The sequence below is a fragment of the Eriocheir sinensis genome, chromosome 38 (genome assembly GCF_024679095.1).
Source record: "Eriocheir sinensis breed Jianghai 21 chromosome 38, ASM2467909v1, whole genome shotgun sequence".
NCBI classification, from domain to species: Eukaryota; Metazoa; Arthropoda; class Malacostraca; order Decapoda; family Varunidae; genus Eriocheir; species Eriocheir sinensis.
In genome coordinates, this window is record NC_066546.1 from 9,234,392 (window position 1) to 9,262,263 (window position 27,872).

Here is a 27,872-nt window from a genome sequence, read left to right on the forward strand (position 1 = left end):
CAACACACCCTGCCTACGTGGCGGTGACGTTGCAGAGCCGCCTAGCCGCGCCCACCGTGCCAGAGCGAGAGTGGCTGCGAGAGAGGGTGGTTGTGTGTGTGATCTGCGCAGCACCTATCCGTTGTTTTCCTGACCAACCAACATCAAGACAACTGAGTGAGCGTGGTATGTGTTATTACTTCTCCCTGAACCACATCATAAAGCTTTAGCAGCCGACTCCTTGAGCACACTTCCAAGGACTTTTGAACTTTGATGAAACCCACCCCAGGACGTTGTTGGGTGTTGTGTGCCAGCCTCTCCGCAGTTATTGTTGTCCTACCTTCGTGTTCCCGCGGTGTCATGAGAGCCTCCTGTGTCCCACTTTTATTCGTGTCCGCCTTCCCGTAGTGTTTGAGGGCCTTCTTGTGTGCCCCACTTTTATTATGGGTTGGGTCTCCCCCGTGTGGAATAGTGGCTTTACTGGCGACCTTAATCTTATCAGTGTTCTAAATAGAGGAGGTCTTGCGCACTTACCCTACTGCCCATGGTGGCCACACAGCCTGATACGCCAAACACTTCCTGCCACACTGCCCAAGGTTTCACTCCCCCGCACCAACCTCAAAGCGTCCCGCACCAGCACATTCACAGGCTTGTCAGCAATTTGGTGGAGTCATCAATGCCTCCACCCTAGTTGAACTTAAAGGTTTTGCTGTATTAGTTGCATTATTCATTGCTGGCATGCAAGGCAGCCCAAGATAGACAGAGGTAGGAAGATGGTGTGACGACATATTTAATTTTTATACCAAAATTAACTGACTATCTAATGGAATTTTCATTTTTCAGAATTGTCAGTGGGACCTGCTCATCAGTACTTATTCTTGGCCTGAGGCACTACTTGCATGGTAAGTTTTTAAGTTTTCATAGAACTAAGGTATTGTACTACAGGTAGTCAATATTTTATATAAAGATTCACAAATACAATGATTTACTTTTGAATGAATGACTTTTCTTAGATAAGTAGTTAAGTTACAGCCAATGAGGTATGTTCAGAGTTGCCAGCCAGCAAGTATTGGGTCACAGGGCCCACAAAGCTTGAGCTATTCTTTCAATTATCATAAATTACCTGTGTTTCTCTGGGACTTGCAACGATTACACTTTAATATAATAAGTGACACTATTATTATTAATAATGTAGCTGATCATTCTCGTTGTTTTATTTATTGGTAAACGAGAGAAAATATAATTGCTCTCCGGCAGCCTCTCCTCATCCAAAATCGTTCTTGCATGAAAGCCCTGCAAAATCATGGACTTCTAAAAAAAAGTATATTTACATTACAATATTTGTTTGAGTACCTGCCATGGGTGTATCAGTGTCGTCTTCGGTGAAATTTACCAAAAGCATTAGGGCATCGAGGCCAGTTAGGCATCTCGACAACCCCACCCCCAACACTAGGAAGGCCAGGTGTTTGTGTCTCCGTGAGGTCACTGGCTTCCACTCCCAGCATATTATACTCCGCCCTCAAGTGACTACTGGTTGTTGTGCGAGATGAACCAAGACCTTGGGTGGATACCTGCCTCTACCAGGAGCGTGGGCAGGTCAAAGGCAATGGTGTTTAAAGCCAGGAGTTGTGGGTGGAGGGAAACACTATTGAACGGAAGCCAATGACACATGGACAAAAAACAAAGGAGGCTCGCTTTCTGCTGAGATGCCTGGTGCCTAAATGTTTTTGATAAATCTCGCTGAAGGCGACACTGATGCACCCAAAGCAGGTACTCGGCATATAATGTAAAGTAAATAATATTTTTATAAGCTCTCTGCTTGATTTCACAGATCTATCATGCAAGAACGATTCTGAAGAGAGGCTGCTGGACAGCATTATTATTTTCTCTCGTTTATCAATAAATAAAATAATGTGAATGATCAGCTACATTTTTATTAACAATAGTATCACTTTTATATTGAAGTGTAATTGTTGCAAGTCCCAGAGAAACACAGGTAATTTATGATAATTGAAAGAATAGCTCAAGCTTTGTGGGCCCTGTGACTATCATTAATGACACCTGCCAAGAATTAATTTAGTACCTCATTGTTTTGCTAACCAACTTTGACCAAATAATGTAACCTTCCCCCTTTGATTTGTAACTCCGCACCGCCAGCTGAAATGGCTGAGGTGAGGGGAAAAGGAATGAACAGTAACTGTAGCAGCCACTTGTCTGAAACATTGATATTCATGTGTGTGTGTATTTAAAGTCACTCAAACAGGTTCTTTTATTAAGTTTCTTTCTATGTCCTCTCAGCCCCTGCATTCTCGCAGTTATGAAGAGATCATCTCTATCCACCTCATCAAACTTATTTATCAACTTATACAGCGTGATCAGACCTCCTCTCTCCCTTCTTTGTGCCAGTGTCAAGTTCATCTCCTTCAATCTGTCTTCATACGTCATATTTGAGAGTTCTGGGACCATTTTAGTTGCAATTCTCTGCATCCTTTCCAGCTTTCTGATATCCTTTTTTGTGAGACGACCACACAACTGCAGCATATTCAAGCTTTAGTCTTCAATTTGATTTCTCCTCTCTAATCACTGTCCTTATCTCTTCCTGTTAAGTAATCCTTCATCCTCTCGATAACCTTTCCGCCCATTCCTCCCCACTGCTTTAGTTTCCAGGTTAACCTTTTGTGCGGAACCTTGTCAAAAGCTTTTTTCAAATCGAGATATACACAATCATCCCACCCTTCTCTCTCTTGCACCACATCTGTTGCTCTTGATCCAGGATTCAGGACGTTTCCTAAGTTAAAGAAGGTAATGTTATACTTGTATTTCATAAAGAATAACTAAAATTATGAGTATTCTTTTTCTTGAACACAACATTCAATAAACAACAGAACAATAATATGAAAATACGTATAGCTGCCGTTGCCAGATTGTCGTATTCAGAGCATAGTATTTACCGGTTTCTGACGCCTAACTATTGCCAAGAAACATCAGGATCTTACTCGTTTAACGATAACTATAAATTAGTTTCATTTTTGGAGCCCAGAAGACAGTTTTGGGGCAGGAAGTCGGGGAATATAAGCGGCTGAGTACGACAATCTGGCAATAATCTGTGGCCGAGGCAGCAGCAGCCTGCCGTATTGCAGGTGTCAGATACCTAAAATAGCATACTTTTACTGCGCAAAGCAGGTGATGTCACTTGTTGTGACTTCGTGAGCTTTCATATTTATCTATTTGTGTATATTTCAGGGTGGCAAAACTTAAATTACTAGTTTCATTTTTACTAGTGACACAAGTTTGTGACTGTTTATCACAATAGAATTTCACTCTAATAAGTGAATCAGACTCCACAGAAATGTTACCAGTGTGTGTATGAATAAATACAAAGATAAGCACATACTTTGATTTAACTCTAGGATGTCTCGTGGATCATTAATAAATAAAAACAAAATATCCAGCTTAGCTACTCTTTCGCCGTTACCTTTAATGGCGCCCAAAAAACAGTCCCTCCGCCAAGTTTGTACCTGACATTTGGTAATGTTAGGTGCGCCTATTTCTTTGTCCTTTTTGTAGATTACATCTTTTTCCTTTAGCCTTAGCCTTTTTCATTTCTTTTTAACTTCCCGTTTACGAATTTATAAAACATTTTTGGTTCTTTACATTTAAAAACTATTCTTTCAAATTCAGCTTCCTCCTCTCTCCTTATTTTCACATAATCATTTCTTGCTTTTTTACTATTTGTCCCTATTGTTCTTATTTGGTCTTTTCTTTAAATTCCTCCATGCCTTATTTCTATTTCTTCTTGCTGTCTCACACCTCCATCCAAACCATGTTTTCTCTCCTTTAGTTTTTACTGTGTAGAATGGAACATATACCTCTCTATTCCTCTGTTGTAAATATTCATAAAAAAAAGTCATATTTCTCTTGAATATTAGTACTCCTCTTCATATCAGTCCACTCTACCCCACCAAAGAAAGTCTTGAGTCCAATGTAAACTGCCTTAGCGTAGTTTTTCCTTTTTTCCTTATAAGCCTCTTCTCAATATTCACATCCTTCCAAACTTTTCATCTCCAGTAGTTCATGGTTGCTCTTTCCCAAGGGGCTCCTTCATCCAACTCCATGTTTTTTGTGAAAATTAGGTAACTTCTTGATGGTTCGTCATCCCCTCTCAACCTCGTTACTCCTTGCACCCCCTGCGTCATCAGGTTATGTTACCAGCTTTAATAGTTTACTTCCCCAAGTATTTTCACCACCCTGTTACAAAATTTTCCCATTTCACTTCTTTGCAATTAAAGTCTCCTGTTAATATTACCTTTTTATTATTTTTTATTTCATCTGTCAGTGCCCGTATTGTATTTTCCAGTGTGTGTGTGCGCGCACGTTAACCTTGCTTGATGAACGTTCACAACAAAAATTTGCTTTAATGATTTTATTTATTTATTTATTTATTTATTTTATTATTATTTTTTTTTTCCTGTGGGTCATTTTAAGCCAAGTATGCTCAGTCAGTTGATTCCCCAAAATCTCCCTTCTCCCTCTCCCACTGCCTTCTCCACCATGTGTTCAGGTCTGCTCAGTTTCCCCTCTGCCTGTTATTGTTACAGGTTCATCCAGGGCCCAACACAAGTTTATATAAGATATGAACACACACACAGTCGGGGTTGTGTACCACCTCCTGGATGTGTGTAGGTGTGAGCTTTCAGCCATATCCAGAGATACATCACTTGTGAGCTATAACCTCAGTCAGGGAGGGTACTGGCTGGTGATGGCGAGTCTATAGCACAGTCAGACAGTGGTAAATCACACAGGCACACTAGGTAAATGCAATTACATGCATTATGTATTAAGCTTTTATTTTTGTTTCCAGACAAGGCATCTGCAACAGAAGAGGGAAGAGACATCCTGAGGCTGCACCTGCAACTACATCAAAGCTCACTTCAGAAGTCTTGAAGAGCTAAAGGAGCTTTGGTTGTAAGATGACTCAGCTAAGGTTAGTTGTCTTGGAAGTTCCTGAGAGCCAAGGACCTTCAATCAAGACAGTTTTTATGTCCTAACTGCTGTGATTAGATGTCTTGGAAGCTCCTGAGAGCCAAGGACCTTCAATCAAGACAGTTTTTATATCCTGACTGCTATGATTAGTTGTCTTGGAAGCTCCTGAGAGCCAAGGATCTTCATTCAAGACAAATTTGTTATATCCTGAAACCTGACTGCTGTGATTAGATGTCTTGGAAGTTCCTGAGAGCCAAGGACCTTCAATCAAAACAAGCACTTTAATCTGAAGCCCAAGGTTTCTCTGAGAAGTTCCTGAGAGCCAAGGATCTTCAGTCAAGCCAGTGGCTGTTATATCTTGGTAGCTAAGAGTGGTTTTCTTGGAAGTACCTGAGAGCCAAGGACCTTCAACCAAGGTGCCAACAGTTAAGATATTAATAGTTAGGTAGTTTCTTAGAACTTTCTTTCAAGACACCACCAGCATCAACATCATATTCACATGGAGTGTTGCCCTTAAGTTTTATTAGGTGGTAGTAATCATCAAAGTAAACTCGTGAATGCACGCCACTTGTTCTGTATATATTGCCCAGCACTTAGTCTTGATACTCGGCTGTTAAGCCTGTGCTGGATGTTAGTCCCTTCCCTGGGGCAATTATTTGGCTACCACACTTTGTCCCTTGAACTTTATTGAGGTAGATGTTTATATGCTAACCTACAAGAAATAAACTGTTCAGCAACTAACCAGGGCAGATCAAAAGCTAGGCCACTACAGATTTAAGTGAGGTGTGTTAGCCACTGTAGCAGATCCAACATTTATTTTTCATAGTTCCAAGTTCCTCTTGGCTTTTCATATCACATCTCAGTTACTTTAGAAAAATTAACTGAAATATGGAAACTGATACTATAAATTTGATTTTGTGCGTATTGCCTGAGCACTTGAAGGAAAAGGGATCTAAACTCATAGAAATATGTAAGATACGCGAAGAGGAGCGTTTACGAGAACGTTCCTACAAGTATGGCGGGGGCAGGGGCAGAGGCCATTCTCGGGAAAGGAATAGTGTTGATGCCCAGGCCAAGATAAAGGAAAAAGTGGAAGCAACAGCTGTTCCACTAGCCATTGCAAGGCTGGTGATGGAACTGTGGTCATCCAGGATGCGCAAACATGCCGAGAACCTGATTCTGCAGAAAGCTATCGAGGAAGGTTACTTGGAGGAGAACTTACTGAAGTGGGTCCATGCCCTGGAACACAAAGAGGAGGAGGAGGAAGCTAAGCCAGATGAGGAATGGCTCATAGACAATCAAGATGAAGCCATAATTAAATTAGTGTGGGATGTGTTCAATATAAAGGAGCATTATTCTCAAGTCAAGAGTCATCGCTCTTGGGTGCTGAAAAGTTATTACCGCCTGAAAGATTTCTTGCCATCCTTGCAAGAAGAGATTATGCAAAGGCATGATCTAAGCAAGTATGCTTTCAGCCAAGCTATTGGGTACACATTGAAATGGGTTCATAACACCTACCATGAAATTTGGAAAGAGGCCTGTGATTTTCACCTGTTCAACGAGCCCCACCACCCCCAGGCCTGGAGCAAAAAAAACACACCTGAAGAGAAGCATAACAAGCTCCGCAGGTGGCTGTCTGGTGCCAGTAACTTCCACACAGGTTGTCCTTATGGACTTGACATAGCCAACCTTGATCTGAGCACAGAAGATTTTGCAGAACCTTTCTTGTTAGAGAGTTACGTAGACATGGTTGGTGTTGAGTGGGAGAGAAAGAAGGGTCAGGATGAAAACATTTTAACAAGGGAACTTGCTTACATAGATGACAAGTTCTTAAGTAGGTACACAAAGAAGCAACATCTAGTCATCAGCAACTTAATTGAACGTATTATTGCCTCTGATACATCTTGGAAAAATATTCCCCTAACAGAAAGAGAGCAAGCCATAATGAGCACAGTACCACCACCAAAACAAGGAACATTTGCAACCCAGGTTCAAATACAAAAACAGAAAGAAGAGAGTAGGTTTGTCAAGCTGGGGGATGCAAGCACTGATGGAACATCAGCATTAAGTAAGGAAGTGCTGGACAACTCGTTCTTCATCATGCTTTGCAAAGCAGTTATAGAATTCTGGGATGGCCGTCTGAGAAAGCGAGCAGAGCACTTAATCCTCAAAAAGGCCATTGAAGAGAAGCAGATAAAGAGTGACCATGTTGACTGGATATTAGCATTTGAGGAAAAGGACTACAAAGCTGAATCTTCCTCCAGCAGAGACGCATGTGTCTCAATAATTTCTGATGATGCGATCGTCAAATTATTATGGGATGAATTTCAGCTGAGTAACCACTTCATACAAGTACAGCGACATCGTTACTGGATCAAGCAGAGTTACCTTCGCTTGGCCCGCTTCATGCCAGAGTTGAGTGACGAAGTGATAGAACGTCATGACCTCACCAAACTGTCCCTAACTCAGAGCCTCGGGTACACCCTCAAGTGGGTGCATAATATTAGCTATCCTGTGTGGAGAAGAGCCTGTGACAGTCATCTCAACTGCGAACCTCACCACCCTCAGATGTGGTCCATTAAAAATACACCAGAGCATAAGAAAAATTGTCTAGAGAGCTGGCTAGGGGGCAGAGATTCTTATGGTGTGGTAGTGTCAACTCTTGACCTTGGCTCAGAAAATATGGCTCGGGTATTCTTGCTGGAGAGCCTGATAGATATGGTGGCAGTGGAATGGGAGAGGAATAAAGATGAGAAGCCAGACCTTAGCTACACACAACTGATATCCATGGAGGACAGATTCTTATCCAGGTATACCCCCCAGGACAAGGCTTTTGTCGTACAACTGATGGAGACCATAAGGATGGCTGACCATAAATAAATTTTGATTCAATGTCAATATATCTCCCAACATGCCCCAGCTACTTCTGACATCCAGTAGACCTTATTTAATATGTTTGAAAGTTGATAGACTATAATATTGTAGGTGTATACATAAATTAGTATATATTTATGACTATAAAAGTGAAGAAAATAGGATTATTTGTTATTGCCATGATTTTACTCTAAAGATTTATGGATGGCTTTTACAATTGAGTTTGTCCTGTATTACATAGCATGTGTCACTCTCCTCATGATAAAACATGAATAATCGATTATTATGCAGTAATCCATCTTCAAACGCCTTTGTTTTCATTACACCTGTGCCTCTCTCTCTCTACACATAAATTCAGTTTTCCTGTGAAATAGTTTCATCATTTGTAAATATGATTGTAATAACAGCAGTAATAGTTATAGTTATTTTCCATGGCAAGCAGATCAAAACAAAGTCTTGTGAATTTTCAAAAGCTTGTTGCTTATATGGCAGACTAGTGGGCTTTATGATGCCGACACAAGCATCACCGCACAAATGGGGTTAATCTGATGGGTGATGTGTTTCTTTGCTTTCCTGTAGTACTGGCAGGACTCAGCTTCTGACTGTTTAGTCAAATGGAAAGTCAATCGTCATAGAGTTTTACTTTACATTATGGCCTTATAGTGTTAAAACCTTAAGCAGCAAGCCTGTGCCTGTTTGGACTGGCAATATTTTCTGACCAACGAATGGCAGCCCATGGCGCCATTAGTTGGCTTTCTTCATAGGGTTTGATGGTCAGCCCCAGCCTGTTGTGGCACAGGCAGGTGTTTTATAGTGACACCGTATTGCATTGGCTCATGCTGCCCCGCAGAGCTCATCTTTCATCCTGGAATCTAGAGTCCAGGTTGATAGGTGGTATTCTGGATAGCATGTGGGTCAGCATTTCCCAACCTGGGGGAAATTTTATGATTCCAGGGGGGAAATTTAACCTGAAGGAAATATAAATTACTAGCAATTAGTCGGCAGAAACGAGGCGTCAAGAGAAATTGATTGACTGATTTGTGTTATTAAAGTAAATATTGTGTTTGGCTACAATTTATTTATTCTATTATTTGTGTTATTAAGCAAGTAAATTTCGTGTTTTGGCTACTTTTTTCCTTGTCTACATGAAGGGGGAAACCCAGGTGGTTGAAGTTGATGAAGGGGGAAACAACAGCAAAAAGGTTGGGAACCACTGATGTGGGTAGTCTTAGGCCACTCGCTGGTGACTGAAAAATCCCAGCTTGTGGCACCAGGCGGGGCGCGAACCCGCGTCATCCTGAACACGGCGCTGTCACGCTATCCACTTAGCCACACTGTCTAGTATATAAGATTAATAAGGATAGTTTGCTTACACCTTAAATGTGTATGCTGCTAATTAGATGTTATGCAGTAGTCCATAAATCGTTAAATATACTCTCACTTGCACAAGGCATAATTTGTTGAAATTAACATTCACTAAGCGCGGCAAATTTTTCACAAGGCTGGCCACCTCAGCGCCACAGCATAAAAAGGGGACTAATTTTTTTCAAGACCAATTGTTTTTGAGCTCATAATTTCCTGCCTTCAGTAATTTTTCATGTAAGTTTAATTTAGATGAACAGACTTTCACTATAATTCTTAAACACAGGCCATTTTTAGAGTATGGTTTTGATTAATACTTATCTCTGATGATTTTTGATGGAAAAATTTATTAATTTGCATCAACTACATAATTTACAAAGGTATTTCTCCTCTTTTTTGTCCTGGGTTGTGACTAACTGATTCTTACCTTACAGGTTTGTAGTCGATGGTCACTTTACCTCAATTACCTATTGTCATGTAACCAAAGCACGTATAAATAATTAGACATCTTGGAGAGAAATACTTAGGGGAAAATCAGGGATTGAGAATGTGAATCTATTATTAATGTTTCTCCATTCTACATTGTAAACTCATGACAGGTTTTTCATTGAAAAGTTCTGTATCAGACCATTTTACTAAAGCTAATTCTCTTCAGATAAGTAATTGTTAGCTACTTCTCACAGTTGGAATGATGCTGATCTATAATGGTATGAGATGGGTAGGGAGAATTTACTGAACAACAGCAAAGGCCACAAGCTATTGGCCATCTCTGAAAAAATGTAAATAGAATAATGGTTAGGATATAGATGGACTAGAAGACTGTAGACTTAGCGCCTGGATTCATTTAAGTTCTTACAGACCATTTGTTCGGTCTGTCTTGCAAAGCTTCATACGGAAGATTCACCATTAGACAGTATTGGCTATACACGCAGCATCACACGCGACCACCCAGAGAATGGTCAACGAGGTACTTTTCCTAGTGAGCTGTTCTTTTTCTACTTCAGGATTCCAGAATACGAGTTGTATTTTGGTGCCAAATGTCCAAACACAGTACCTGCTGGCTATGGTCTACATGCCTAGCTATCGCTCCACAGGCCCAGGTTCAAATCCTGGCCCAGGCAGTCTGTGTGCAGCTCACCCAGCTGTTCATCCTCCCCTTTGTAAATGGTCAGTTAATGGGTACCTGGGGAAGGTAAACTGGCAATCCTGGATTTCACATTGGCCTGTGTCCCAGGATAATTGGTTGTAACATATCACAGGCTCAAAGGGACAACAGGTTGAAGATGAGCACCATAACCACATGCAGCTATAGTGTATGTACCCACCTTTACCATTGTTCGTAGGTGTTGAGGTTTGCATCGGTTTGTGGTATACATGACCAGTGAATGTCACATAAATGCAGGCTTGTATCTACCTTGTGAAATCCCATTATGGCCAAAGCCAACATGAGATGTTGCATCTTCTGAACATTTCATTCCTGGCTGTAATTTGCTTTGTAGCATCTAGTATAAATTAATGTTAGATGGGTATTATTTCTGAAGGTGTGGTTATTTTGCCATCTGATTTAAAAATAGTGATGTCATCACTCCCTGAGCCAATTATATTGCATATCATGCAATTAAAGTTTTCACTCATAATGACCTTCAGACACCATTTAGACATTATTGGCAATCCTGTATTTTTTAAGAAATATACAGGCAATTACTGTTAGGACCCTTGAGTGGTCTGTAGAACTGTCATACATGTTAAGAAAAAAAAAATGCAGTTACAAAAAATGTATGTTCTCCAGCATGTAGCACTGACCTTACACTTTGAAATTCAATACAACATCCTTAAACTTAAACATTAACATTCTTTAAACTTAAACATTAACATGACCTGCAAGAGTTCAACAAAGGTAACGAAAGGGTTTCCTTGTAGAACCAGTATTCTTGTTCAGGCATCAGTTACTGAAGTTAAAGTTAAATAAAAATTCTGGTGGTAACAGGCCCTGCTATGAATGGGCCAATTACATTCTTGGCGACATTCTACTGTATGCAATGATCTTGAAACCTCCAGCTGTAACTTTACAGCACTGTATTTTCCATAGGTGTTACATATTCTGCCTAACAAACTTGCAATCCACATAAGAACTTAAGACATAAACACAAAGGTTTCATTCCCAGTTAAGAATTGAGATCTTTTTAATATTATAATTTGTTAAGTGAAGAGATCTTTTTAATATTACAACTTGTTAAATGAAGAGAAGAAAAACACTGTAAATGAAAAATAAGCCACTGTGAATCTTCAGCCCACCTCACAACTATGTATATGATTATTTAATAAATATTTACAATAAAGGACAACATTACTTTCACAGTGACCCTTAGGTTTGACCTTTTTCTCCACTGCCCTCTGGGCCCTTGCAAGGCTTTGTTCGAGGCACAGGTAAGTTATTGAAATATTGAGAGGCCATGACAGCTGCTTCCACACCCACGTTGTACAAAGCATGCACAGGGACCTGCCAAGAGAGAGAAAAGTTACTTCCTAAATTCTTATGCATTATGTTAACTTTTGTTGCCCTATTTCATGTCCTGATCACTAACCTCATAGAAATCTTTAGTACTGTATTGCATCCATACTCTTGCTGTGCCCAGTAACTTCTACAAATATGCATGTCAGTGATCACTATCACATTATCCTTCACTTGCCATTTCCTTACTCATTTTCCATCATCCCATTTTTTTTAATTTTTTTTATTAGCCCTACTTTTTCCCACTTGACAGAAAGTAGTCTGAACCATTAAACATTTGTTGCAGTAAACCCTCCGAACATATCACATGAAACAAACTTTTGAGCTGGCCAAACATGAACAAGTACGTCGGTCAGCGGCAGTGAAAACAAAGCCAACCAGGTGGTGCGTGTCTTGTCAGTCTGTCTTAATCTACCTGTATGTAAACACGTCCACTCTCTTCTTTTCAAGCCTCACCTTTCATCTAATATAACAAACAAACTTTGTTATATGCAGAAATACAGGAAATAGCAAACTTTAAACTCATATAACAAGTTTTGTTTGTTATATGAGCTGAAAGTTCACTACAGTAGGGCAGCCAAAGCTAGACTGACTAGACAAGCACCACTCAATTGGCTTTGTTTCAAACACCAATGACTCATGAGTGTGTACATGTTTGGCCGGTCCAAAGATTACTCATTCCAACTTACCAGTTCATTGGAGGGATGACCAACAATACACTTTTTATGTATTGCTGTGGTAGTGAAATGCTGGGCTACTGACATGCCACTTAATGTATAGCAGGTGTGGTAAAAATCAGGTCCCCTGAAAATAAAAGTTTGGAGTCAATTTGCATCACTATAACACAATTCATATGGTGCAGCTCTAATGCCTCCACCTTGCATTAGCATTAACAATCCATCCATTGTCATTCTGATTATAAGCAACTCACTTTCCTGGCTTATCAATCAGGCCACCTCGGGAGTGTTGACAGCAGATCAACAGATATTCCTGCAGTGCCTCCTGACTGAACATCCAGTGCTCAGCACTCAAGTTTTGGGCATCTGCAATATACAAGGCTGACTCAATGCTCTGGTAAGATCTGATGGAGGTACAGCTCCATTACAGGCAATGCAAACAATAGACTATTCAGTTTTATTTATACCTACACATGTCAGGACTTGGTTTAGAACACAGACTATGAGCACTTTTACTTGTGCCCCAGTCCATGCAACATTTAATGGATACTGACTGGATGTTACCCTGGAGTTGTTTTCCTAGTGGTCTGGCCCTTCCAATGTAAATAAACCAAGATCCTACATGACTATCACAATGGAAATAAGTGTTCCTAAAAACTATCATACACTTTTAATTTATGTTTATGTATATGGTAAGCTAGAAGATTAGCATTTCACTACCACAGCATGCCAAAATGTTGAGCAGGTGGTAAAAATCAGGTGTCCTGAAAATGTCTCCTGTACTAACATTCTAATATTTAGTTCAAATCAAATGTTAAAAGTATGCAGTCAGTTTGCTGGAAAAAGTGCATCTAAGCATAAAAAAAATACTTGAAGAATGCCAGTAAAGTGTTAAATCATTCAACAGTGATGGTAAAGATTAAATTCCAAGTAAAAAATATGCAGTGAGAAGGCTGCTAGCTTGAGGAGAGAGTGCAAGGGGGTGAGGCCGTCTCACACTGCCTCCCTATGAGACCATCACCTTTCATGGTGTCGCCACTGCCACCACCAAGAAGGTAAGTTTTTACCAAGAATATTTACTGATAATGCACGTATTAATAAAGTTTTATCCTCTGCAAACTACAGAAGCTTCCGTTATCTGATTAATAAGTTCCAGTAAGATTTAATTCTATGACAGTGATATAAGGACGTTCAGGTGGAGGAGTCAACCCACCTTCCTGAGCCAGCAGGGTGTGCAGGATGGGGAAGAGGCCACCCTGCCAGAAGGAGTAACAACCGTCCACTAGTTTGTTGGTGCGCCCCTGGAAGCCGCCCTCAAACCGCATCTGACGATTTACTGCCCACCTCTGTTGTTAGCATTGGAAAAAAATCATTGTAAAAAAATAGATAATGAGGGACATGGCAAGGAGTAGTAAAAAGTTCCGAAAAAATTACAATTCCTTTTAATGGTATCGCATTTGTTTCTCTGTTGAAATGGCAAACTCAAAATAAAATACATAATATTCAACAATTACTATTCCTCATATGATGTTTGCTAGAAATTTCATCACAGGTATGAGCAGGTATGCTGTAGATTGTAAATATTTATGATTGAAAACCTTTTGCTTTAAGAATACTGGTACAGAGAGACTCATTTTGTTACCTTTTCAGAAAGCACTCCAGCTGTCTTTAACATTTTATATTTTTCCCTGCTCTAATAGAGGATTTATTTACCAACAAAGAAATGTAGTTTGAAACCTGTACTGAATCATGCTCGAGCCCTAAACCAATGTAAGAATGTAAATAATGACCGAGGTAAGTCACCCACCAGGAGGGACGGTGTGTCACAGAGGTGGTGTGCATGCAGAAGGGTGAGGGCAGCCAGACCACAGAAAGTGTAGCCCCCGTGAGCCTCCATGCCCGGTGCCCCGCTGAACCCTCCCTCGTAGGACTGGCATCTGAAAACGTTTGAATGAATCTCATTACCATCCAACCCGCTTTCTCAAAATACTCTATATAAATGAGAAATGATTCAGTTAACCCGGTAGCAGTGATGGGCCAAATTTGTGGCTTTACCGCATACCAGCGACGGGCCAAATTTTTGTCTTGACATAACCCCCCCAAAAAAAGAGAATGCATAAACTGATCCATGGAAGTGTGAGCATGGAGGTAAAGAGGGGAATAAGGAATAGTATTATCCTGCCAACTCTGTCACATACGTCATAGACATGGACATGGAATGCAAGACAGAAATCGAGAATACATGCAGTGGAAGTTAGTTATATAAGAGGTGCATGTGGTGTGTCACGATGAGATGGAGAAAGTAATGAAAGTGTGTATGAGCAGTTTGGTATGGGTATGAAAGGAGTGGAGTGTGGAGTGGGTGAAGCGTGGTGCACTGAGATGGTTTGGACACGTGATAAGAATGGGGGAGAATGAATTCGTGAAGAGAGTGTATGAGGGAAGGATTGAGGGAGGGGGTGTCAGGGGAAAACCACCTGTGAAATGGATCAATAGGGTGAGTGAGTATTGGAGCAAGAGAGTAGGAAGTAGCAGGATTGAATGTGCTGAGAGGGAGTGCCAGAACAGGGAGAGATGGAGACACTTCTGCCGTGGCCACACCCTGGAGGGAAGTTTCCACGAGGGAGCAGGGTGTTGAAGATGTAGATAAATAGACAGATAAACTGATCACAAAACCGTTGATATAATATAATGATTTGCATGAGTGGTGATTTTTTCTCATTAATTCACTGGCAGAAGTGGTAATATTGTTGCTGCCAGGACCGGCCCTCCAGCGCTTAACAACTAAAATAGCCTGTAGTCAAACACTCCTTACTCTTAACCTACAATAAACGAGCAAATGAAACGGACTTTGTCCTCACAGTTTTCCTCTTTCTAATGATGCCATCCAGAAGTCTCTATATGCGGTGGTTATGGAGAGACAGCGAGTTGAAAAGGAGAGAATTTTGGCAGGAACAGCCTCTTGCCTTCCATGCATCCGTTTTGATTGCTTGGCCATGGCTAGGTCATAATGAAAATGGGTGCCCCGAGCTCTATTTACACAAGCCAGACTATAATCCCCCCAGGGAGGACTCCCCTTCTGGCTGCCGACCCGAGAGGTGTCTTGATAACTCCTTGAACCTCTTTCTTCTCAATTTCTGCAACATTCGCAGTCTTCATTCTAATTTTCATTCAATGGAACACCATCTCTCTTCCTCTAAACCTCACCTTCTCTTCCTCACCGAAACACAGGTTTCTGAGGCTACTGACAGCAATCTCTACTCTGTTCCCTCCTACTATCTCTATCCTAAATTTCAATCCAAAGCTGGATGTTGCGCCTATGTGCGCAATGACATCACTTGCTCTCGTGCCCACAACCTTGATTCTTCAGAATTTTCCACCATCTGGCTAAGACTTCATTGTCATTCTATTACTAAATACATCTGTGCTGTTTATCTCTCACCTAACTCTACTAACTATGTAAAATTCTTTGACTATTTGAACTCTAAAGTGGAGCACATCTTGACCCACTCTCCCTTTGCTGAAATCTCCATCCTAGGAGATTTCAATGTTCACCACCAGCTTTGGCTTTCATCCTCTTTCACTGACCAGCCTGGTGAACAAGCCTACAACTTTGCTATCCTCAACGATCTAGAGCAGTTGGTCCAGCACCCTACACGTATTCCCGACCGTCTTGGAGACCGGCCCAACATCCTAGACCTCTTCCTTACCTCAAACCCTTCTGCTTATTCTGTCAAACTGTTTTCTCCGTTGGGCTCCTCCGATCACAATCTTATTTCTGCATCCTGTCCTATTGCTCCTGTACACCCTCTGGACCTACCGAAGAGGCGATGCTTCTGGCATTTTGCTTCAGCTCGGTGGGACAATCTGAGGATGAACTTTTCCGATTTCCCATGGAATGATTATTGCTTCCAGGATAGAGACCCCTCTGTGTGTGCTCAGCGCATCACAGAGGTGATTTTCTCTGGAATGGAGGCATACATTCCACGTTCTTTCTCCACTCCTCACGCTAAAAAGCCTTGGTTTAATCATGCTTGTTCTCGTGCTGTCAATGATAGAGAGGCAGCTCACAAAAGGTACGAGAGCCTTCAAACTAATGCTAATTATGAACTTTACATTTCTGCCCAGAATCGTGCCAAATCTATTCTCCGACTAACCAAAAACTCTTTCATTAATAGAAAATGCCAAAACCTTGCTTTCTCTAACTCTTCCCGTGACTTCTGGCATCTAGCCAAAAACATCTCCTCCAACTTCACTTCATCTTTCCCTCCACTCCTCAGTCCTGACGGCAACACTGCCGTCTCATCTATCTTTAAGGCTGAACTCTTCTCTCAAACTTTTTCTAAAAACTCCACTCTGGACGATTCTGGGCATATTCCTCCTACTCATCCCCCCTCTGACTCTTTTATGCCTGTTATAAAGATTCTTCAAAATGATGTTTTCTATGCCCTCTCTGGCCTCAATCCTCAGAAGGCTTATGGACCTGATGGAGTGCCTCCTATTGTCCTTAAAAACTCTTTCGCCTCTGCCTGTCAACATCTATCTTTCCTTCCTTTTTTTTTTTTTTTCACAACAAAGGAGGCAGCTCAAGGGCACACAAAAAAAGAAAACAATAATAAAAAAAAAGCCCGCTACTCGCTGCTCCTAAAAAAGAAACAAAAGAGGTGGCCGAAAGGAAGATCAAATACGGGAGGAGAGGTGTCCTGATACCCTCCTCTTGAAAGAGTTCGTCGTAGGCAGGAGGAAATACAGATGAAGGAAGATTGTTCCAGAGTTTACCAGCGTGAGGGATGAAAGTGAAGATGCTGGTTAACTCTTGCATAAGGGGTTTGGACAGTATAGGGATGAGCATGAGTAGAAAGTCGAGTGCAGCGGGGCCGCGGGAGGGGGGGAGGCATGCAGTTAGCAAGTTCAGAAGAGCAGTCAGCGTGGAAATATCGATAGAAGATAGAGAGGCAACATTGCGGCGGAATTTAAGTGGTAGAAGACTATCAGTATGAGGAGGAGAGCTGATGAGACGAAGAGCCTTAGCCTCCACTCTGTCAAGAAGAGCTGTGAGTGGAGCCCCCACACATGAGATGCATACTCCATAGGGCGGACAAGGCCCTGTATATGGACAGCAACTGTGCAGGGGAGAAGAACTGGCGGAGACGGTACAGAACGCCCAGCCTCGAGGAAGCTGATTTAGTAAGAGATGAGATATGAAGTTTCCAGTTGAGATTTTGAGTTAAGGATAGACCTGTTCCTGCTGGAAGTATGCCTTCATACAGCCTGTACCTAAGAAGGGTGACCGTTCCAATCCCTCAAACTACCGTCCTATAGCTTTACTTTCTTGTCTATCTAAAGCTTTTGAATCAATCCTTAACTGGAAGATTCAAAACCTTCCACTTCTGGACCTTCTATCTGATCGCCAGTATGGGTTCCGCATAGGCGTTCTACTGGTGATCTCCTTGCCATAGACTTCACAACTAGTTGAATCTCTCTCTTCAGTCTTGGCGCTTTGCTTCTAAGGGGGGGCCGATTATGGCGACTTTTTTCCATAACTAACTCACACACTCATGCTCTAATTCCCTAATTTATAAAAAAAAGAAAAAAGAAATCTTTTTAGGCATACATGCAGGAGCAGCAGGAGGTTCTATATTTGTGATTTGGTCGAGGATTCAAGGTAACAATAAAACCATATGCACGTTGTGTAAAAAAAACTTAAAAAAAAAAAAAACAAATTTATGGTTATTTTTTAATTAAAATAGCTTTAAATATGAGAAAAGACCACATTAGTTGAGTAGAGTAACAAGAAATGTTTTAATAGTTAAAACGTTAGGTTTAGCTCAGTCAGTTCCCCGCAACTGTTCCACTCGCGAGTAACTTTCCACGCCCTCGCAGTCAGCTGGGCACTTCCCTCTGTGTCTGTTCTCTGTAAGGCCCTCTCGGCTTACTTGCCAAGTAAAGGCCTCGTAGTTATTCATCGCCTCTGTACCCTTCCCCCCCTGAGGGAACAGGATCCAGACCACAGAAGAGGCAGAAGAAGAAGAAGAGAGTGGATCGAGTGGGAGTAGCGGAGGACGACGTGAGATATGCGGGAGCAACTGTGGGTAGCCGGGTCGGAGATCGTGTGCAGCATTGCAGTGTCAGTGCAGTGAGTGCAGTGGTGTTGCAGGTGCGTAGTGTGTTCAGTGCAGTGTGGTGGGGGGGGAAATTCAGTCCCAAGATCCTGGTCGAAATCATTGCTGATGTTGATGGGCTGATGTGTGCAGCATGGGGGTGGCCAACTCTGACCCGACGGCACGCAAAAGGCAAGCGCCATACCAGGCGAGTCAGCGCTAGCAGGGCGTGCAGCTTCTGCCATGTGTGAAAGGTTGGGCCCCAGCATGCATTTTGCTGAAGCTCGGGTGGTTCCCTCGGGAGACGGCAGGCCGACTCTGGACGAAGGGAGAGGAAAGAGGGGAGCGAGTGTGGCCATGGAGGCGCCCCGCCGACGGACGACGGCGACCAGCTGGCCACTCACGGCAGACGGGTGCACCCGGCCGCTGGTGTCCACTTGCGCCGGCTCAGGGAGCCAGGAGGGTCCAGGCTGCCTCCCAGAGGCCGAGTGCGGCACTGTGGAGTCTCGCAGGAGAGCATGAGAGAGGCGAGCAGAGACGAGAGGGCGCATCAGCGCCCTCTCTGGAGAGCCCCCTACTGGTGCTGGAGAGGGGGGAGCTCTGGATGGGGCCTATGCTCTGAGATGAACATCTCGTCCTGGAATGGCCCGGTTCCTGATCTTTGCATGTGGAGGGAGGACGGGGTGAAGAGGGGGAGGACAAGTTCCCAGCTCAGACCCTCTGTTCCTCTCCCAGCCATGCGCACACAGGGGGCGCGGCCTCGGGCACACCCCGCCAACACCATCTTCAGGAGGGCATTGCAGTGTTACACAACCAAGGAGGCAAGGCATGATGACCTCCATTTGGTCAGCAGCAGGCTCCTCAAGGCAAGATGTGGCCGGAAGGCAGGAAGAGTAAGCAGCATTCAGGGCGAGAACAAGGGGTTGAAGAGAGCGAGTTGACAACTGAGAGGGAGGAAATGTCGAGGAGGTGGCGTGGAGTACAAAAGGAGGCGCGTGATTATACAAGTCAGGCCAGATAAGGCCAAGACGCAGTTCTGAAGCAAAAATTAGGCCAAGTGATTGTTCATTGGTAGGATAATAGCCGGATTTATTTTTGTTAATGACAGTAAATTTAATATGAGAAATTGTCATTGTAAGTTTTGTTAAAAGAAAAATTTTTGTTGTTGAAAATTATTAAAATTATTCTATTCTAAAATTGCAAAAAATAAAGATGATAAAATGTTAAAACTTTTAAAATTTAGAAGAAATATTAAAAAAAAAATAAAAAATTTAAAAAAAAATATTATTAAGATATGTTTCTCCTTGCCTTCCTAACTGACTCTTGGTCATCCTCTCTTAGCCGTTTCAGTGAAACTTTTGCTATTGCGCTGGACATATCAAAAGCTTTTGATAGGGTCCGGCACAAATCTTTGATTTCCAAACTACCCTCCTATGGTTTCTATCCTTCTCTCTGTACCTTTATCTCCAGTTTCCTTTCTGACCGTTCTATTTCTGCTGTGGTAGACGGTCACTTCTTCCCCTAAACCTACTAACAGTGGTGTCCCACAGGGTTCTGTCCTATCTCCCACTCTCTTTCTGTTGTTCAATGATGATGATCTTTCCAAAACAAACTGTCCTATCCATTCCTACACCAATGATTCCACTCTGCATTACTCAACTTCTTTTAATAGAAGACCCACCCTACAGGAACTTCACGATTCAAGGCTGGAGGCAACAGAACACTTAGCCACAGACCTTTCTATTATTTCCGATTGGGGCAAGAGGAACCTGGTGTCCTTCAATGCCTCAAAAACACAGTTTCTCCACCTATCCACTCGACACAATCTTCCAAACAACTATCCCCTATTCTTTGACAACACTCAGCTATCACCTTCCTCAACACTAAACATCCTCGGTCTATCCTTAACTCAAAATCTCAACTGGAAACTTCATATCTCATCTCTTACTAAATCAGCTTCCTCGAGGCTAGGCGTTCTGTACCGTCTCCGCCAGTTCTTCTCCCCCGCACAGTTGCTGTCCATTTACAGGGGCCTTGTCTGCCCTCATAATAATGGAGTATGCATCTCATGTGTATGTGGGGGGGGTCCACCCACACAGCTCTCCTTGACAGAGTGGAATCAAAAGCTCTTCGTCTCATCAGCTCTCCTCCTCATACTGATAGTCTTCTACCTCTCAAATTCCGTCACCATGTTGCCTCTCTTTCTATCTTCTATCGATATTTTCATGCTCACTGCTCTTCTGAACTTGCTAACTGCATGCCTCCCCTCCTCCCGCGGCCCCGCTGCACACGACTTTCTACTCATGCTCATCCCTATACTGTCCAAACCCCTTATGCAAGAGTTAACCAGCATCTTCACTCTTTCATCCCTCACGCTGATAAACTCTGGAACAATCTTCCTTCATCTGTATTTCCTCCTGCCTACGACTTGAACTCTTTCAAGAGGAGGGTATCAGGACACCTCTCCTCCCGAAACTGACCTCTGATTTTGGACACTCCTTTGACCTCTGTTCGGGAGCAGTGAGTAGCGGGCCTTTTTTTTTTTTTTTATTTTTTTATTTTCGCCCTTGAGCTGTCTCCTTAGCTGTAAAAAAAAAAAAATAATAATAATAATAATATATATATATATATATATATATATATATATATATATATATATATATATAAAAGCTCCCTCCACGCACTACAGCCCCTATTGTGTGTGGTTAGCAGGCTCATAATACATGTGGCATTGAGGTCTGAGCAGAAAATTGGACTCGAAGTCAATGTCACTGCTTGCGGTCATGGTGAGAGCAGAGCCAGAGACTGACAGAGCAGCCGAACTAACTCTCTGGCAGAGTTCCCAATGAGTGAATTACAAAAATTAGTGAAAAGTTGCTAAATTTGGAGTAAAAATAAATCAAGGTTGTTATAACCACCTCTGGTCTTCGCCCGGTAAAGTGGCTATAGCCGCCTCTGGTCCTTTACGGGTTAAGAAACACGATCCCCGCGGCTACTGGGTTGAATGAGCTACACTACATTGACACACTATTTCCTATACCCCGACAGCAAGTGATGTGAATGTTTAGACAGGGTTTGGCACAGTTAAGAAGAGAAGAAGTAATTACATGCAACACTTGAGCTAATACGGTCACTTGACAAGAGTGAGATGTGATGACTTTTTACGACATGATGGAAGGCAGGCAAGAATGACTTCCAAGATGCACCCTACAAGGCCACCTCACCTTATGATCCAGTGGGGTGTTCCAGCAAAGAGTCCTTCACTGCAGATGTTAGTGAGTCGTGCTACAGATACAGCACAGTAGACACCACGGATGTCCACCTCACCACCTTCATGCATGCGGAATGACCCTTCCTCTGTGCGCATGCTCCAAAGGAACTCTTGAAGGGTTTCTCTGCAAAAGGTTTCAGTGCTGAACTCCCGAAAGGAATGTATAAATATGGTATGTATAAAACAAAAGTGTAATTATCCACCTGCAAACAATGGTGTCAGTCATTTTTATACGCCGTGGCTTCATGCCTTCAAATGTCTCCTAGCAATTATTTTACACTTTAGACAAATTAAAAAGATCAAAAAGCTGCAGAATGAGTATTATGACCAGTGCTCTCTCTCGGCTATGGTTATGAGGGAGTTGATAACATAAGAACATAAGGAGTTTGCAAGAGGCCGGTAAGCCTGCAGTACAAGGCAGCTCCTGCAAACCTAACATCACTATCCATGAATTTATTAAAAGAAAATTTAATGTGACTATCATATTGGCACTCACCACATGACTGCCAAGCCTGTTCCACACATCCATTACTCTTTTGGTAAACTAATTCTTGACTATGCCCCTGCTGAATCTGAATTTATCCAGTTTGAACCCATTACTACGTGTCTTACCCACCTCTCTTACCATCTGAACATTATTATCCCCCTTATTAAACCGATAACACCTGAATCATTTTCCAGAATCACCTAACTACTGGTAAACAAGAGGGTATAAGTGCCAGATACCATTAAACAGCGCTATTGCCACCCCAGGGAGACACTTAGTAGAATATGTGTTGAAATCGTTACGTGCGTCAAATATTCCATATGGTCCGTAATTTCCGCCTACCACCAAGTTATTTCAAGCGCAACTAAATCATCACAGTAGTTGATATAGGGTCAAAGCCCTTCATCCATTTATAAACTTCAATCAAGTCTCCTCACACCCTTCCCCTTTCTAGAGAATGCAAGTTTAACTGTTGAAATTTTTCCTCATATGGCAAGCTTCTTAACCCGTGAATCATCTTCATCATCCTCCTCTCTTCCGATTCTGGCATTTTGACATCCATTCTATAGTAAGGTGACCAGAACTGATCTGCTTAATCGAGATGGTCTAACTAATGCTAAATATAGCTTGAGGATGACCGGAGATGCTATTGCCTATGCTCCTTGAAGTGAATTCCAGTACCCCATTTGCACTATTTCTAGTTTGAATGCATTGTGCCCTTGGATGGAGATCAGAGTTCACTAAGACCCCTAAATCCCTCTTACACTCAGACCTGCTTAGGGGGGTGTCATTTAAGTATAACAGTTATTTGAGGGGTTGTTCCTACTTACACTTGGAATAATGCACATCCCAACTTTTTTTTTTTTTTTTTTTTTTTTTTTTTTACATGTGGCCTATAGCGCCAGTAGGCTATTCCATAGGGGCCTGATGGTCGGCCCGAGCCTGTCATGGTGCAGGCAATTGTTTATAGTGGCGCCATTATTACTGGCTCATGCTGCCCCCGAGAGCTCATTCTTGATTTCACTTGCACAGCTTCTTCTAAAGTCCGGGCTGATGGGTGGTCTTCAGGAAAGCATGTGGGTAGCCTTAGGCCACTCAGTGGTGACTGAAAAATCCCAGGTGGTTAGCGGCGGATTCGAACCCGCGTCATGGACAACACGGTGAATGCGGGGCCGGCATGCTAACCACTCTGCCACCGCCTCCCCTATTTGCCATATCCCTGCCCAGTCATACAATCTGTTTAGTTCATCCTGAAGGATGCTAGGATCTTGATCCGACTCAATTACTCTGCCAATCTTTGTATCATCACAAACTCACATCACTTCTAATTCCTGTATCTAAATCATTGATATAAATGATAAACAGCATGGACCCAATACTGATCCCTATGAGACCCCACTCATAACACAGCCCTAGTCAGATCTTATACCACTGATTGAGTTCATCACATGCCCTCTTACATGCTCATTCTCAACCATATTTTTCTCTTCATCAAGCCTGCCAAATGATTCTCAGATGTGGAGGTCACCATTCTCAGCTGAACGAAAAAAAAACTAGTTTTTCATGAAAATTGCTTGGCATATTGGATAATATTTCTCCATGAAGTACTTCTTAGTGGCTGCCAAATCTACACTCCATTCCAGGATATATACAATGCTGCTTATAATTTTCAAGAGAAGATAACTTAAAAACCACAAGATCAGGGTTGGAGAACTGAAAAAAATGCTTTCCAGGCTTGTATTTCATGGAAAGGATTGTGCAACCTAGTGAAGCTGGCCTTGAAGCACTTCATGGTGGAAAGAAGTTAACAGGAGTATATGATGTCACCAGGGCTGTTCAATATTTACATAGACAGTTGTATTGGGAGAATGAAAGCTAGTGTGGATCATTGAAGGACATCAGAGAACTAAACAAAAATAAACTTTAGGTGTAAGTTGACAAGTGTTTTAGCTCAACCCCACCCTGTCTCACCCACCTGTTGATGGCATCATAGGCCTCCTTGGTGCCAATAATGACCAAAGCATTAACAGCAGCATAGGTGGGGGCCAGGTGAGAGTATTGGCCTGGCCCTCCACCAAAGCCTCCTGTGGGATTCTGGCAGTGCTTCAGAAAATCTATGATGGCAGAGGCTTCACTATCCGTCAGTTTGGCATCTAGTATCTCAAGTGCATGAACAGCCCAATATACAAGCCATGGCCTGCTGGCATCCAGAACCTGGTAGATGATGATTACATGAGACAATGTTCAAAATAAAAATCCTCTACAACATAAGGATTTTAAAATATGAGTAACACTTTAGCATTCGACATTGGAAGATAACTAACTAAAGAGTGTACTGCTGTTCCACGCTGTATATCAACAATCATTACTTAACACACTGAAGGCATTCTAAATTCAATAAGACATTTCTTAGGGGGAAATTATTTATTATACCAACTACTAACACCTCTAAATCCACTGCTTAATGTCAGCTACATCTTCACACTATTGGCCTGTCAAGGAACCACCAGCAACTTTGAAATTATAATGCACCATCTAACTACAGCACAGTGAACAGTTTATTGCTTTGAGTGCTGAAAAAGCTTAATATTTATTTTTATAAGTCAATAATTAAACATTTTTGCCAATTACTACTGTACTATAATTATAGCTACATCATAAATTTACCAATCACTCCAAAGCAGATATGTCAACTAAATATAAATAAAGCCACAAGAGTCACAAGAGGATATTTTTAATTGCAACAAAAGACAAAACTCACCACAAAACCTTCTGGAAGATGTTTCAACCCTCTCCGCAGGTAGGCTATGTGTTTCTCACGCTCCAAGACGGGCTCCTTGCTTCCATGTTCTCCTATATTCAAAAAGCAACTCTGCAGGGCCCCAACACTTCTTTCTACCTTGGCCTGTGCAGACAATGGTCCCTTATGAGTACTGAGTCATCCAAATAGGTTGTCTGTCTACTTACATTATAAAAATTACAGCAGTGTATCCTACAATAGTACTACTGGCATTAGATCCTGACAATACAGGTCTAAGGCATATCCATGTCTTGCCTATTAGCTATATTTAGAAAACCAGGGAAGTCTATTTCACCCAGACTATTCATTTGTGTAAAATAAGATGCTTTTTCACATTTTTATCACTGAAAAACAGATATGAAATGCATTGGAGTCAATCTGGCTATGTCTTTCTCTTTGGTAGTGTTATGTTACTATCTTTAGCAGTGATAAGTTGACAATTTACAGCGATAGGTTGCTAATTTGGTGGTAATAAAGGTAAAGTTGAGGGCATACGCCATAGCTGCACATGGCTGCAATGCTCGTTGGCCCTTGAGTTTGTGGTGGGTAAGGACCCATTACCCCAGGACACAGTGCCAATGTGACATCAGCAGCAATGGGTTAATTTATCTGTGATAGCTTATCAGATTACAGCAATACGTTACTAGTTTAGCAAAATAAGTTGCTAGGGTTAAGATGTGTTTATGGACCCTCTACATTTTTTATAGAAAGGTAAGTTTGTATAATTCTGAGGCTAGAAATTGAATCAGCATGCAACATAACCTTTTGGAAATATTCTAGTTTAAGGAAATTGGAAAGTGAATAGTGAATGAAATGAGTGTTGCTGCCACACTCCTCTTTCTGTGCTTCTGGCTGCATTCTCAGCCCTTCAGTCTAAGCCAGACAATCAAGGCTCATTTGTTATGTTTCTTTACCAATAGAAAGTCACTCCAGCCATGCACACAGTTGTGGTTCACATTACAATGCACTTTGAAGCCAGAGGATATACAGAAAACATCTTGTGATGGGTGCCCTGTCCACTAGTATGTTCAGTTTATAAAAAGGGTCTACAAGGACGACGAGGCTGCTCTTGCTCTAGTCTAGGGTTGATTGTAATTTAGAGACAATAAATTATTAGCTTAGTGTCAATAGGTTATTAGTTTAGCAGCAATAAGTTACTAGATTAGCTATGATAGATTATTAGTTAAGTGGTGACATGTTACTGCAGTCTGTTTCATTCTGTCTGGCCACCAACAGAGCGGGAATTTTGATGGATGTGGCACCTGCACATTTCTAGTTCGTGTATGCATGAAAATCAACTGCTGTGATACATTCAAGCTTATTTTTCAACAGAATATTTATGTATAAATTTAAAAAAAAAAAATGTCGTTTGCATCGATAATCTAACATATAAGCATGCGAAAAGACAAGATTGCATCAAATAACACAAGTCACATCATGCTCAAACGATCTGTGTTTTTTCAAATGCTTTGACTGATTGCTCATTTCAGGTATATTAAAAGACATCTGGCTCTGCAAGTGCAAATTAAGGATATCTTAATAATTTTCTGCATGTAAATAATGATTAATAACATAAATAACATGAAAGAGTATAACTGTTGAATGCGATGCAAGGCTATTTTGAATATTAGGCTACCCATGTTATTAACATGGAATGTCAAAATTCCTTATGTATAGACACTTGCAGAGTCGTATGTCACTTAATTTATGTAGCCTATACTAAAATGAGATGAAATATGAGTATCTGAAAGGCTATAGATCATTCGAGTATGATCAGACTATACTGTTTGATAAACAAGTTGTTCCTTCGTGTGCTTGTATGGTAATTATCAATGAAAATCTTCTGTGCGCGGTTCATATACGATGGCTTGAGTTTTTTTTGTATACACAAACATTTAAATATATCACTGAAAATATAAAATTGATCTTCATGCACAAACGCACATTGCGCAGGTGCCATATCTACGTTTGCGAGTGGCCAGACGGAATGAAACGGACTATAGTAAATGAATAGAGCCTGCAGTTGAGACAGCCAATCTGGGGACCATGGCCACATGATCAATGGAGCAGTGTTTTGTCTCAACAGCCACAGCTCAGTGCGATCTCTGCAGTAAACTCGCTCAAGCATTTACAAAACTATTTTCAAACAAAAATAAGTCCGAATGGAAAAGTATCATACTTTATCCAAATGTGAAAACTTCTGAAATGGACCACCCAGCTCTCTGAAATAACTTCCCATGTCTTAATACAACACATATAGTTTCAACCATAAGGAACTGATAAGTGGATAAGTTCAGGGAACGTCTCGATGCTTTCCTGAGGGCAGTGCCTGACGGGCCATCAGTGCCGGGCAACAACCACCACTACCAGACCGAGTGGTCCTCGACACAAGCGGCGCCAGGGCTGGGCACACTGTGGAGCACCATGGCTGGGCCTCCAGGCAACACTTAAGTAAACTGAGTGAGTAAACATCCATGTTTTCTGTGCTGCTCATTAAATGGCTACACAAGATTCTCTTATTTGTCGAGCTGAAAACAGTCGTCGGCTCACTGAGGAGCGCCAGAGCCTGCCAATAAAATATGGCCCAGCAGCGGGCGGCCACTGAGTGACAGGCGCCCCCCGCCCCGCACCTGCTCGACGGAGGACACCGTGGACACGCCCCCGTCATTGAGCCGCTCCTCGTCGGTCTGGCCATGCGAACACCACAGCGCCCGGCCCGCCATCCCCACGTCAAATGTCTCGGAGTGACTCCCGCGGCGGGCGTGTGGCGGCCTCTCCCCCGTCACGGCAGCCAAGGCGCCGCGCGGCCAATCAGCGCGAGCGATG

The 27,872-nt window shown here is 42.1% G+C and overlaps 2 protein-coding genes across 2 annotated transcripts; one reads left to right on the forward strand and one right to left on the reverse strand.

The window, feature by feature from the left end:
* Window positions 1-11,543, forward strand: LOC127008631 (uncharacterized). Its single transcript, XM_050880909.1, has 3 exons — window positions 1-165; window positions 823-881; window positions 4,841-11,543. The coding sequence occupies exon 3, from the start codon at window positions 5,851-5,853 to the stop codon at window positions 7,840-7,842; it is 1,992 nt and encodes a 663-aa protein (XP_050736866.1). The 5' UTR covers window positions 1-165; window positions 823-881; window positions 4,841-5,850; the 3' UTR covers window positions 7,843-11,543.
* On the reverse strand, window positions 10,959-27,863 carry LOC127008632 (protein farnesyltransferase subunit beta-like). The gene is made up of 9 exons (XM_050880910.1): window positions 27,677-27,863; window positions 25,008-25,151; window positions 24,222-24,460; window positions 21,713-21,883; window positions 14,195-14,324; window positions 13,601-13,733; window positions 12,642-12,753; window positions 12,400-12,514; window positions 10,959-11,698 (listed from the first exon to the last, which is right to left on the reverse strand). Exons 1-9 carry the CDS (start codon window positions 27,767-27,769, stop codon window positions 11,564-11,566), a joined length of 1,272 nt encoding a protein of 423 aa, XP_050736867.1. The 5' UTR covers window positions 27,770-27,863; the 3' UTR covers window positions 10,959-11,563.
* Window positions 27,864-27,872: the final 9 nt, after the last annotated feature.